The 14,906-nt window shown below is 31.1% G+C and overlaps 2 protein-coding genes across 3 annotated transcripts in view; both read right to left on the bottom strand.

Annotated features, from left to right (window-relative positions):
• LOC123708795 (apoptosis-stimulating of p53 protein 1) overlaps positions 1-8,646 on the bottom strand; it is a 175,796-nt gene extending 167,150 nt beyond the window's left edge. For both annotated transcript variants that reach the window (XM_045659717.1, XM_045659741.1), the window contains exon 1: positions 8,398-8,646. The gene's annotated coding sequence lies outside the window, so the exon portion shown is untranslated. The remainder of the gene's footprint in view (positions 1-8,397) is intronic.
• A 3,665-nt stretch (positions 8,647-12,311) lies between these two features.
• Positions 12,312-14,481, bottom strand: LOC123717600 (inositol-tetrakisphosphate 1-kinase-like). Its single transcript, XM_045673720.1, has 5 exons — positions 14,120-14,481; positions 13,946-14,044; positions 13,639-13,736; positions 13,217-13,516; positions 12,312-12,993 (listed from the first exon to the last, which is right to left on the bottom strand). Exons 1-5 carry the CDS (start codon positions 14,240-14,242, stop codon positions 12,564-12,566), a joined length of 1,050 nt encoding a protein of 349 aa, XP_045529676.1. The 5' UTR covers positions 14,243-14,481; the 3' UTR covers positions 12,312-12,563.
• Positions 14,482-14,906: the final 425 nt, after the last annotated feature.

Genomic DNA, 14,906 nt, shown 5'->3' with positions numbered 1-14,906 from the left:
GCAGAAACATTTAAGTACACAAGATTTCCATAGCAAACAACATAGGCGTGGGTGAAGTTCCGGTCGACGTATGGAAAGTAACTTTGTTTATATTTACAAGAATATATGTATGGGAGAAAATATCTTAATTCCACGCAGTCGCTTGCTACATTGCATTTCCTCATCTTTGAATGTTAATTTTAGTCTAATACAATACAACATATTTCAGTTTAGAAATCCGTTCTATCCGTTGGTTCCATAAATGGATGTACAACGTGGCTTCGGTGTGTATTAGTCGATAACGATTGCGAATTGTTAGCCAAATGAACGAAGCCGTGAGAGCCGGCTTAGCTCATCAATTTGATACCCTTTAGCTTTTACCACTTCTAATATAGGCAGGTTATTTAAAATATTACTACTATTGTTTACTCGATGATAAAGCTTGGTTGTGTCTAGAACCTCTGGTAAGAGTTCTATTTGTATAAAAATGCCAAAATTATCTCACATAATAAAGGAAATATTTAAGAAATATATTTGTAGATTTTAATTTGGAAAAAGTTAGTAATTAGTACTTCTAACATTACAAATATGATCCTTGATAGAAAAAACTTTTTTAACCGGATTAAAGCTATTTGTATTATTATAAACTTATAATTATTTTACATAATTTTAATTTTAAATTTTTCCGACGTTTCGCGTGCGAAACAGCTTTACACATTACAGCGACACCGTGACCACGCACGTTGTAATGTGTAAAAGCTATGTTAACAAAAGACGATAAATATGATCCTACAAAACCTGCACTAGTTAATACTAGCAAAAAACGCGACACTATCTTTAAAAAAAATCAATGGCGCTACTACCTTTTTAGGTCTGGCCCTCAGATTTCTGTATCTGTTTCATGATCATTTGTCAATCTAATTGGCAACTAGGCAATCAGCCTCCTTTGCCTGAAAAACGCCGTCAATTTTTTAGTGAAGTCAAGTCGGTTTCCTCACGATGTTTTCCTTCACCGTTCGAGCGAATTTTAAATGCGCACATAGAAAGAAAGTCTATTGGTGCACAGCCGGGGATGAAGCCACTAAGCCAATACTGCACGACCCTATCTTTAGTCCATGTTTTATAATTAGGCCATTTAGAGACTTTAAGGACTTTTTTAAGAGGCACATAATGTATAAACCTGTGTATCTTACTTGTGCTAAAATAGATGAAATAAGTTTTGTCACACACACACAGTAAAATATACACAATACTTACACAGAATGCAAAAACATAAATTTTAAAATACAACAAAATAACTCTTATAGTAATGATTCTACAGAGTTATGTAGTAATTTATGGTAAAACCTACGTGGTTACATGTATATCGTTAGTAGAAAGCTCGCAGACAATAGACACTGTATATTTGCCACAGAGCAGTCACCTTTTACCTGGTGACCTAGCTAATTTACACCCACCCAGTTTTAAGAGCATTGTGGCTTCCAGCATAGGCTTCTAATCATTACTTAACACATACATATTATTATGTTAATTGAATTGCAAATAACTAAAACGTCTTGGGTGTATTTTAATAACTTTTACTTTTTTGTATCTTTAATTATGTGTTTTACAAGAAGGAATGGTTTAAATCATGACTAATCCATTTGATACTCTAGTCTACTGGGTAATTGTAAATATAAATTTCAAGTAAAAATAACTTGCAATAATTGCTATAAACTGTTTATAATATTTTTGACGTTGGTTTACATACGCAATTTATATTACTTATTAATTACTCATATTAAGTATAAAGATCGAATAGATTTTCCGTAAATATTAGTTGCGATATCCGGAATCAAATAAGCGTATCGCCTTCCGTAATAAGAGATAAACTACCTTATAATCATTACATAGATTAAATTGCTATGCTTTCTTTGTATATCTAAAGTGTATGAGGATCGAAAGAAATTAATACAGTTATTTTTCATTCTACAAAATTCAATATTAATGCAGATTATGTTATAAAAAACCTAGTGTTATATTTCCTGCACGACTTTGATTTGCCAACAGTAGTTGCGTGAAATCGGGAATAATTTTTATAACAATCAAATATATTGTAAAATCCAAATATAACAATTATATAGACTTACGCTTGTGATTCGATGTACACAGCAGCTTACAAAGAAACTTCACCGATTTATCATATTACTGTCAAAGAATACCTAGATGTCGAAGCGATTACTAAAAATATATAAAACGCATAAACTAAACGATGATACAGAAAAATCTTAAAGAATTCAGGCTTAACCAATGGAGCCTGAGACACTTTATCATCAACAATTACATCACAGTAGCGGACATAATTGTCGTGTAGCATTGGCCGGAAAATTATTCCCTAGGCCCGTCTAAGCAGGTGCATAATGCAGGTAGAAAACGATTGCAGTGATGCGTTAGTAAACAGATTAATTATTATACTAAGTTGTCGATATTTATTATCCTGACGCCATCTATATTTAATTGTATAAATCAATTCGTAAAGCCGTTCCGTAGTACTTGTACATTACATTTATTAAAGTGCTTAGATTTTCTTTTTATGATTAATTTTCATGTTTCGGATTTTGTATATCTTACTTTTAAGTATAGGAGTACTTACATATGACCAATATCAATGATTTTTTAGGAGTATTTATGTCTATATAAAATATTAAAGAGTTAAGCAGTCTTGCAGTGTGGCATGTGGCAGCGTGTGACTCTCATCCCTGAGGTCGTAGGTTCGATCCCCGGCTTTCAGTCTATGCGCGCATTTAATATTCGCTCGAACCGAACCGAAACCATCGTGAGGAAACCTACTCACTCCAGATCACCTACTGGCCTATTAAACAGAACTAAAGGGTCACGAAAGAGATACAGTATTCGGAGGCCCAGACCTTAAAAGTTGTTGTGTTGGCACTGTTTTTATGATCCACTAAATCATTACAAAAACCTTAATAAAATGTTATTTGTTTTGTAAGGAATAAAGCGTTTTCAATTATGGACACAGAATATTTAATTTGATTATTCGACGACCATGTGTTAGGCACTCGAGTCTGATCACCTACTTGCCTATTAGATAGATACATGATCAAATGGTCCAGACCTAAAATCATAGTAGCGCAAATGATTTATTTTATTTTTATGTCTATAGAACACAATTGCAATTCAATAGCAACGCTCTTGTAACTTCTATTATATACCTACGACATTTACTGCCTTTGACAAATAACAGCGTCTCAAACATATATATTATAAGACAAAATTTAATGAATTTAAATTAGCTTTAAAATTGCACGTTTAATAAGCAAGGAAAAACTGATAAACGTTTTCAGCATACCTCATTTATAACGAGCACAGATTGTATCATCTTTACAATGTAAGAACGATAAAAAAAGTTCAACTTTCGGCACGTTACCTCATTAAGTGCCAAATTAAGCAAAATCTCCGTAACTGACTGCAATATCTGTTTTATGCATGTATGGAATAGTTGGTCAAAGTAAATACCACATTATCATACATACCGTATTTAAAGATCACGGGTTTGCCTCGGTGCTCTACCAAAACCACAGTAAGGTAGCGTTTTTGAAATATACTCGTGAAATAAAAGTTTTTGGCATGTCGGTACGAAACTGCATGTATGCCCACATGCACTTTTCTCAATTCTTAATAGGGTCTAATATCCCATGTCACAATAATGGTAGCGATACGATTTGAAACCGAATTATTTTTGACAGCATTGTTTTTTTTTTAATATTATGGAAATAGTTTTAACTTTATGGACAGCATTGTTTCGACCTTATACAAATTACATTTTCAAACTGATAAATTTTATTGCCATTACTGTAGCTATAGTGTTAAAAGCGGCCGTCTTAGCGTGTCTTTGATACAAGTTAAAACCTATAATATTTTAACGAGGGCAATTATTCTTTGCTTTACTCCGCACTATAATCAGGGGGTGGTACGTGATGTTTTCATGCCTGCGTCAGTTTCAAGTAAATTGCCAACATTAAAGGGAATCATGAACAACATCAAGGATGCATTATTTTGATATACGTTCCTCAAAAGGCCTCATTATGTCATCTGTCAAAGTTGCAAAATCGCTTTAGTTTTATTAGGCACAGATCACATCGGTTATCGATTACAGAGAATAGCTATGGAAAAGAAGTTTTCATAAAAAAGTTAAGGTACAATAAACTTCAATCCCCATAATATACATAATAAAAAACGATTTAATAATTTGTTTTAATAAAACATTCTTTCACCATTTGCGTTAATATCACGTCTGTAAACTACAACGAAAATGTAATTAACATTTTTTAATAAAAAGGGCAAAAATCGAATTATGATTTATTACCATACAAGATATTTATTTATTTATTAACACTTCGTAACATTACGATATAAAAAATGTACATAGTTAAATCAATAGGAGGGCGGCCTTATCGCTTTCGAGCGATCTCTTCCAGCAACCACTGTGAGTAAAGAAAAAAAAATGTATTAAATTACATAAGACAAGTAGTGCAAAAATACATGTAAGATATCCTAGGAAGCAATCGTAATTTTTATTAAACGTAATATTACATAATAGATATATTAAATATAAACTAAGCGCTACTAATCTTATATGTTTAGGACGACTGCTTAAGCTTAAAATTTATATAAATTGCTATCTATTTCCGATTGTTATTTCAGTGTAGAATTTGATCGAAAGTTAAATCATTGTTATCTTTAATCGTTTGACAAAGTATTTCAACTGTACAAGCAGATTAAGAGATATTTCTAGTGAAATGCCAAGAGTTTAGAACATTGAATGTAGTTAGTACACACTAACCTCAAATCTTATTAAGTTACCATTTCTTGTTTGTATTGTATGTAATTTTGTACATCAGAACAAATAGGATAATCCAGATAGTGAAATTCATATGAAAACCAAAAAGCTAGGGTAAATTTTTTTAGGATAAGCTCTTCTCTAAGGTTGCAATAATTTAATTATTTTTTATAAATTAAATAAGCAATATAACCAAAAGATTATATAATTATCTTTAATCTGTGAACAAACTAATTTTAACTATGAGTACGTGTCGTTAGGCCAGTTGAGGGAAAACTGAGAAAATATAGTTAAACTAAGATAATAGTCTCTATTCCAGAATATTAAAAAACTAACAACCCGGTTTCGCACGCAACGCTGAGCGTTTATTTTATTTTTTGGAAATAAATATAGCCGATGTTAATCAGTATAGATAAGGATGTCAATGTACGCACTTTAACTACAAGAGTTGATACATACCGCCAAAAACGTATTAGTTTCATTCAACACATTGCATCGAAGTTAATTTCACAAAAAGTTTAATTCAATTATCAATGACATGGGCATTAACCCTTATACTATGTTTATCATACACCTGGTACAAGCATCTGCGTTCTATAAAAAGATAAATAGACAATTAATGAAACAATACATCTGCTTCAACTATGCTCTTGGTATTCGTGCAACTTATCTCGAACAAGGAGCTATTCTTACTTAACCAATTAATTATTAAATTATTAAACCCCTAAAATATCATACAGCGCCACCTGGTTAAGGATACTTGCATTGTTCCTTAAAAGTTCCTATCTCCATTGTTTAATGGGATCACGTCTGTCAGTCTGACACTTTGAGATGAACAAATTGTCGACACCAGCCTTGACCTGTCAGACATAACAAAAGACTGGGATGGACGCGTATTATACTTTGGACTGACTGATATGTGCTTCGTTATTTTAGGTTATTTTCGACTATTTGCAAAACAAAACAAAGTAGGCTTTACGAGAAGAGTATTTCTTAAATGGCCGGCAACGACGCGCAAGCCAAAAACAAAATACTGCGTTAATTAACGCATGTCGCTCCTAAATAATTAAACCCTTAATATTTGCCCAAAGTCGATACTTAATTAGCTTAATCTTACAAGAGATTGGGAGTCCTTTTTCTAACAAACCTATGATATAATAATAAGAATATGTTTAAACGAGTTAAAAATGTATGCGCCTAAAACTGGACAGAGACTTTTCAAATTCTAGTTTAAAGTAATAAGCTTTATTCAAGGTTTTCCTAAAACGCGTTGAAACAAAATTCAAGTAGGAAGTTAATTAACATTAAAACAGGCTATTGCTTAAAATAGCCGTGCTCTTAAACTTGCATTTAGCAAAAACGACTTGTAATTCTCACGGCTACCACTCAATGCGAACGCTTGACCACCTGAAGGCGCCCCTTAACATCTTTTATTGTTTGTTTGCTTATTACGCGTGTTTTAAAATGTCCAGTCCATTTAAAATAATCAGTTGCGTAAAGTAAATACTAAATTGGTATTTACATACCAACTTAAATAAAAACTACCAAACACGATTTCGAACGTTTTGAATTATTGTAACTATAAGTTCGGTTATTGAATGAGACATAATTTCGTAAAAACTTTTGTATAACCTAAGTCATCAGCGAAAGTATGTTAACAAGTCCGTAACAATTATATTTTCATAACGGTTAAATATATCATGTAAAAATTCAATACGCAACATTAACAAACTAATTACTAACGTTAGATTACTTTCTTCACTCTATCATATTATATGATTTGAAATTGTCTGTTTCTATATTCTTCCCCAAGACTTTTATATTACCCTTATGCTATAGCTGTAGATTTTATTGACCCTAGCTTATTACATAGTTTACTTTTGCCACTCGGGAGAAATGAAAATAATCGTTCTCAATTATATTATTTGAAAAATCCTTCCTAAATGGCAAGGTTATTCTTTGGCTCAACAAAGAATAACTTGTACAATTGAAAACGACTTCTGCAATGAAAACAAACACACGAAACAGCGGGTATTGAGCCGGTTGTAACCACTGGGCATCATGATCAAGAAAAAGTATGAACACCTAACGTGCACGCAATTAGAAACAGTCAAACTAGTTAGTACAGTTACGAATCCGCGATGAACGAAGGACGTAACTCAAGCGATTCTAATTCGTTCAATAGATGTGACGATAACTGATCGAACGCTATTCCAGAGAAATGTGTAACTGTAGCTCTATAGTGAGTTAGACAAAACATGCGCGAACGTCTGCATGAAATATGTGACGCCCAAAACGAAGATTTCCATACAAATCCTTGTTAGAGGTATTTGGGTACCATACCTTGTACAAATATACAGTGAGCCTGCCAATATACGTTCTATTATATACAGTAACATTTAACTTTCACGTAATTATTATTAGTCGCCGTTTAAATCAGTCGAAATGAAAGATAATATTCCTGAACCAATTGCTTTTATTTTGATGATATACGTTCATAAAAATGATAATGTTAAAAAGGTTTGATATGAAATATTATTGATTACCATACATGATATCCTTCAGTATCACCAAGTTATTAATGTAATTATACCTAAGAAGTTGGCCAAGAACTATTCTGTATTTAGTCGAAATTTTGGAATAACCTGTGTATCTAACGATTTGAATGGTAGTAAAATTATAAACTTAAAAGCATATCTTCTTTACCCTTAAAGTTATAAAAATATTATCATAACCGTTAAATGGGTAAGGAACTAAACTTTAATTTTATTAAAAGCCACACGATGTTTAGTTTTAAACCTATTTGAATGAGCTACCTTTTGCGTGTAAAGTTCCCTATAAAAATAAAAATATTTATCTTATTACTATAATAAAAGCTAGAATGTTTTTAAATAGTATGTGATACAAGATGCTACGTTATTCAGTGATATTTATTATCTGATAATAAATTGTATAAAGTAGTAAAAATTTATAGTAAAACGTCGTAAAAACGATACGAGAGATCGTTATGAATAAAATATGTGTCCCAAAATGGAAGTTGTTTGAATGAACAGGTACAAACAATAAAAACTATAAATTGTAGTATTCTTTAAAGTGAAATTGTTATAGACATTTGCATATAATAATATGAATGTGAAAGTTTTCCCATGTTTTGTTCGTTTCTACTGTAAATTATTAACCGAGAATATGTTACGAGATTTTTCGTTCGGTGTATATTGAAGTCAAGAGAGGGTAATATATTAGTATACATTTTATCATCCACGGCTTAACAGCAAGATGTTTTGAATTATAGACTGAAGATAGATTTTGCATCCCATGAATTAGGTGTCATTATTTCGCTAAGACATAACATAGTACGTGTGGGCTGGTACGTCTCATATACGTAAATATAAGTTTGTTAGTCCGGCTTTAAAAATATTAAGGCGTAGAAGACACACCCTTGAAATAGACTTATTTTTATTTAAGTAGAGGTTGTAAACAAAGTACAATCTTGTAACCCATATAAACAGAACTCACGCGTTATATTATTAAGTTAATAATAATATTAGCTGCTACAAGCACTATTTTATTATATTTACCTGTCGGCAGACCTCCTTTACAGTTTCATTTTGGTAACCAATCACTCCACTGAGCACAAAAAACTATGAAACCTTTAACTCCATTGAAATATACTTCAAATTAAGAGGCACTTAAATTGATTTAAAACCGAATCACAAAAGTTGAAACACATTAATTGATCAAGTGAAAATTACCAAAAATTCCTTTTTACGAGAGCGGCGTAATATCGCGAAATACGAAATGCGCGCGCGGCGTACGTCCAACAGCCAGTTCTGCCCACAGCTGACTGAATCGCAAAACAGATTATACACAATATAAAACAATAAGAAGTACGAATATTTCTAATAAATTTATATATAGTTTACATGGTATCAAATTTCTTTATTCTATTCTGTATTAATTCTAGAATTAGACTATGATTGATTACGACTGGCCGACAAAATTAAAAGCAAGACAATTTTTTTAGCAAAATCAATACAACGGTTTAGTTATGGAAACTTAACAAGAGATATTTATTTTGAAAAATTTTGTTTATTAGGTAGGTTAGTTACATAGTTGTTGTTATTCTCAGCCTCTCTATCACTATGTTATAAGTACTGCTTGTTAATATTATATAGTATTTTATACCTTTCCGTTTCATAACGAAGTACCTATTGCATTTATTGGCTGATTGTTAATAGTAATGTCACATGCCCTAGCTATTTATCCTACGCCTCAGAGAACTTCTAAATAAGCTGCGTGATCTTTTTGTGATTTGTGAAGACAATTAGGAAAATTCCATAAAATTATTCTTATCATTTAAAAATTTTATAGGCAAGATGATAAAATATAACCGAAATACGAAAATATTTAAATTTGATAATATTAAGCCAGATTACTCGTGACGTTTTTCTTCACAGTTTAAGTAAGAGTTGAAGATTTCCTCCCGCAATGAACGCACGATCTAAGGGTTGATAATCGCACGCTTCACCACTAGGTTAACTCGGCTCTAATACTTAAAATTACTAGAATTTTAAGGAAACTATTTTCATTATGACTTCTGAGGACCATATTACCTACTAACAAGGACTTCCAGGCAACTCTAGTAAGGACGAATAATAAAGAGTGTATCTCTACGACTTCCTAGGAAAACCATGATGTTACGTAATGTGGAATAAATTGTAGTCAACACTAACTGCACGTGATTTATGCACGGAACTGTGTCGAATTAACAACAACTATGTTACCGTTATGAAAATGTTGATCGATAACAATAAAACAAAGATCAACAGCGCAGTGTTTTAAGAAATACATGGTTATTCGGGACTTATAATCGATTATAAAAACAAATAACTAATATATAATGGGCTATTTCCTGTATATTATAATGCTTTAATATGCGGTTTTAATTCGAATCAGTAAAACATCAAAAAACACCGCTGCAACTGCCATTTGCACGTGATTCATGTTCGGTCTTAAATGAACGACTAGACATAAACGCGGATCGTGTTTTCCCGTACTAAAATAACTTTCCTAGTTATATGGCCTTAAAAAGACTCTGAGAACGAAAGGGCAAAATCTAAATTCTACAAGATAATTGAAATCAATTGAAGTAATAGCGATTACAGAAAACCAATTTATCCGTTAAGGCTTTGATTACTTAGCGTAATAAATAGAGCAACATTAATATTGTTGCATTAGACAAGTAGCCTTACATCGATTAGTGCAACGCCTCGGGCGACAGCAGTTTTGCACTTAGTTGTAAATTAAGCAACGAAACTACTATGTTCATTAAACCGTCATAAATCAGCTCCTTTGTTATTGAATGCCAAATAAATTAATTTTTAACAATACGTAATATTACGACAAAATTTTAAATTTATTTTTGAAGACCGTCGATCGAATCTCGAGAGACACCTGTGATGGCCTATACGGTCGCCAACCTCCAAAAAAGCTCATTGTTTCTTTCCATTTTTTGTCATCGTTTCTTGAAGTATGGCGAATGGAAAAAATATATGGTGGAGTTGAGTAGTTTATGTATCCATTTTGAAAGATCGATACACGATTTAAATAACTTCACTCGATAGAAAAAATTCTAACATAGCCAATTTTTGACACTTTGAATTCATTTTATGACGAAAATATATATAGAACATAAGTTTGAAATTTACACGATATATTTTATCGTAAGTCAAGTAATCCATTTCAGAAAAAAAATTGATAAAATTATATTAATTTCATGATTTACCTAACCAATTGTTATTACGGGTCGGCGCGCCTCAGTGCTCCAGGTCTCCATTGCCTACCGCAGTCCACCCCGAGACACTGACACAGAAATTCGTGCTGGGCCTTAAGTCGCGTGGACACTGCCATTGCCATCAGACACGTATGTTGTCCGCCTTTTCAGAATTATTACACTGAAGGACTCTAAGTCAAATTGGGGTAGTGCGTGGCCAAGACTTAATCAAACTTATTGGTAGAGCAGCGGCCTACGATTTCCCAATAAAGTCAACCTAGAGTATAGGTAGTATAGTATAGTAGAGTATAACATAATTTTATAATAATCGTGGGATGTAATGGTGGAATGATGGTAATGGAATGCTTTTTTACTAATTAATTTAATAAAATCTATATTAATAAATTCGAATTACCGACAACTCAACAATTATTCTGTTTTCCGGTGATACGTTTCAATAGGAATAAAATCTTCGAAAAAAATAAGTTCAACGATTTAGTTTACCCATAAAAAACAGACTTGACTCCGTCTTAAGAAAAATGGTTAATGCACTTGCTTTTGAAGGTATTTTTAAAATAAAACTATAATATTACAATATGTAATGAAAAAAACATCAGTATTAAATATTTTAATATAGGAGCTGTAGTTACATTGTTATATAAAGATAAACAAATTACACTTAAATAGATCTTATACTAAAAATTCAGTCTCATAAATTAAATAGCTGGAATGGCATAGTTTAACTATTATAATTCCAATTAACGACATCGTTCTATAACATAAATTAGCTCAATTGCCAACTAGATGTCTCATTTTAAACTTAAAACTATTTCCTTCCTTTTGGTATGTCATTATACTTTAGTTGTCGTTACGTCAGTTGTCAATTTAAGCGACCACCTGACAAATGCGCAATTGGATACGTCATACGACTTGTATTTACATATAGGCACAGCGAAATTTTTATCGTTGAAATATTGCAGGGACTCATATTCACTGTACATAATCAAATGAATAAATCTTTAAAAACAATAATAAGTATGATTTATTTAGACCTTATTACGGGGTAAACGCAAAATAAAACGAGGTGAACGACTCTAGAATCATGACATCTTAAAAGTTTTTGGTCAATTAAACTTAGACAATGCCGTATTTCCGCTAAATATCGCATGTAATGGTTTACATAAAATATAAATTCCAATTATTTATTTAAATAGGCGTGTTATTATACAATTTAATCACATGTTCTGGCTTTTAATATCAGAAAACTCGACTAGTCCTGTTATAGTCTTAACTCATACACTGATTAGTCTTTCTTACATTGCATTGCATGAAATGTTAGTTGACGTGTAATAGAGCACTGTCAAATACTCACTGGACTTTAAAACTAAATTGAAGGAATAAGGATTTTAATCTTACTCTGGCACATTTGACAGCTTATTTTGAGAAAGCTTATGTGAAAAAGCGTAATGAATTTGAATTAATTGTTTCAATACAATTTAATATTTTGTATTTATAATACATATAATTAAATCAATATAATTAAGAATAGTATTAAATCAAAGCAAGACTTAAAAAAACATTTTGACTTAGACCAAAAAACAATGGCATGTAAAAAGTGCCTTTAATATTAACAAATTAATACTTTTTGTATTTACAAATGCACAAATGCCTTTGCATGAATAAAGTATTATATTTTTTTAATTAAAACACATGCCAAAATACAGGTCATTGCATCTTTTATTATTGATAAAGTCTAGAAATTTTCATAGCAACTACAATTTAAAAACTAATATCTAGGAGTTTTTATAATCTACATTGCATTTGAAAAGTGTCCACTGAAGTATCCAGTACACTATCTCCATTGCAAAGCTGATAATAAAAAATCCTAATTTTAGGTACACGCATTTTAATCCCAATATAATTATTTATAATAGCACAAATTTTGTGCCAATTACTTCATGTAATATCATCTTAATTAATATTCATTCCTGTCACTCCACACTGAATAGAATTAGAACCCACATTAATCAATCCATTAAACCTATTTTCAATATTTTTAACATTCTCTTCAATACAATCTAATAAATTTTCAAAATAATTCGGAAATGTATCATAACTCGGAAAAACATTTATATCTATTAATGCATGATTACCTGTCCAATTGTCAATAACAATATCAAACCCTAAGAGTAATAAGCCAATTCTCTTTCTCAATACTTTGATTATCATTCTTACTTTATCCTCGTCAATGTCTTTTTCTGATTGAGCTTCATTTGGATCTAGAATAGAAAGTGTTGACTGACTGCATGCTTTACTTACTTCGCCAGTAGTATAGTATATAGGTTCCATATCATCTGATGGGTAAAAATTCTTTAAACTGGGTCGCTGACATATGTGATATCTGGAAACAGAAAGTTATAAATCATTATTTTATACAGTAATATGCAAACTTTATGAATGTAGTACCTAAAATACATTAAACATTAAAATGTTTGAGACTACTGATACAACTTTGTAAATGGTTTCAGATGTTTAACATATAAAAATGATCTCAAGTTGATAATTTTTTTTTTCAATCAAAAACCAAAACTTATTACACCAAATTATATTTGAAATATACTCACCTATTACCAACAACAAAAACTTTGTATAAAACAGCACTATGGTTGACAAAACTTTGCACAACACAGGGTGGTTTACATACATTTAACCCTCTTTGATTGCATACCAAAATCATTTCATGGGCTAATTTTGACCCATGTGCTAAAGTTGGTTTACATATAACTGGGAATGTGACTCCTCTCTGCTTCATAATCTCAATATTTTGTTCTATGTTGTTTGTTGTGAATTTAGCAAATGCTGGTGTGAAAACACCAATTTTTTGTAGAGAGAGCTCTTCTTGTATAATTGAGTAGTATATATATCTAAAATAGGAAATCAATACTGGTTAATAATGGTTACTTTCAAAAAATAAATCTGGATTGTATAGTACCACAATAATACTTTTACTCATAATTTCATATTTATCTTAATTTGTAGTGCTTACCTATTTAACAATATTCTCACATTATTTAATGGATCTATAATAGTAACATTTGGATGATTTGATATGTATTGCTCGACTCTTCCAATAATACCAGAAGCCTGAAATATAAAATAATAAAGCTATCTATGTATGTGATTATATGTAATTCATTCCATGTCGTATGATGCAATGTGTGATGGTAGCCAAGAGTAAGTTTTAATAAATTTTAATCTGCATTGTGTTTCTATATCTTAAATAAAGTCAGCTATTAAGGAAATAGTTAAATTAAGCAGACTGTGCACTGTGAAGGCAGGTGAAGGGCACTTACTTTAGAATCACCTTGGTCTGATGCAGCTATAATATCTGTCAATTTGTGTAGAAAAACGTCTAAATTTCCTTGTTCCTCAATAGGTTGATCCAAATTTAACTGCAAGAGTTTGTTAAAACTCAATATAAAATAGTTAAGCACAGATATTGTTTTTTAAATCTTCTATTTACTAACTTTTATTAGATTATATCCATGTCGCCGGCAAACATTTACTAATTCATTCCAATTAAGTTTATGACTTTTTTTCTCAGATATCCAAATACCAATTGTTTTAGGTAAACTGATGGTTTCACTCATTTTTATATATATTTAATAATTAAACTTATTTAAATCCTCGGAATTACCTAGGCAGCTGTGACAAGCTGTAGGCAATTTATTAATCACTGATGACTAAGCTCCTAATGGCAACTGCTTAAATTCGCCAACCTTCAAGCGTTTTGTTAACATAATGAGGCATGTAGAATTTCGAAAATAATGAAAATAAAGGTATTGAATTCCAGTAAGTATTGATATTTTCAGTTACCATCACACTTCTAAATTACCTTTTTTATTTTATTTTTTAAAGAAAGAAGTTTAGTTTACTCTAAAGAGTAACTATTCAATGACAACAGACAAAGAGTAGTAATCACAGATATTCAGAATCAGATCTAATATACTATAATAGTACGGGGACGAGATATTATTTTTTGGGTTAGGGTTGCCACTTGCTCTCTATCATAATAAAAAAAATGTGTAAGGCTATTAAATAAAGAGAAAGAAATTAAGATAGCGTTTACAGTAGAAATCATTAATATATAATAAATACACAAATTAATTTACAACATTCTCTTTTTCAACTTTCACAAATAACGAATACATACATAAATAAAAATTAGGTTCATTTAAACCAATCTCCCCAGTATTTCCCACAACAAATTTTTATTCCTCTATTTGCTATGAGATTCCGGTAGAACTATATTAT

Source organism: Pieris brassicae, chromosome 1 (genome assembly GCF_905147105.1).
Source record: "Pieris brassicae chromosome 1, ilPieBrab1.1, whole genome shotgun sequence".
NCBI classification, from domain to species: Eukaryota; Metazoa; Arthropoda; class Insecta; order Lepidoptera; family Pieridae; genus Pieris; species Pieris brassicae.
This window is presented reverse-complemented; position numbering and strand designations above follow the sequence as displayed.

Excerpts from the sequence above, each read along its gene's own strand:
- LOC123717600 (XM_045673720.1), bottom strand. The coding sequence starts at position 14,242 with ATGAGTGAAACCATCAGTTTACCTAAAACAATTGGTATTTGGATATCT. Across the intron at positions 14,045-14,119 it reads ATGGATATAATCTAATAAAA|TTAAATTTGGATCAACCTAT; the intron begins GTTAGTAAATAG and ends AAACTCTTGCAG. Across the intron at positions 13,737-13,945 it reads CAGACCAAGGTGATTCTAAA|GCTTCTGGTATTATTGGAAG; the intron begins GTAAGTGCCCTT and ends TTTATATTTCAG.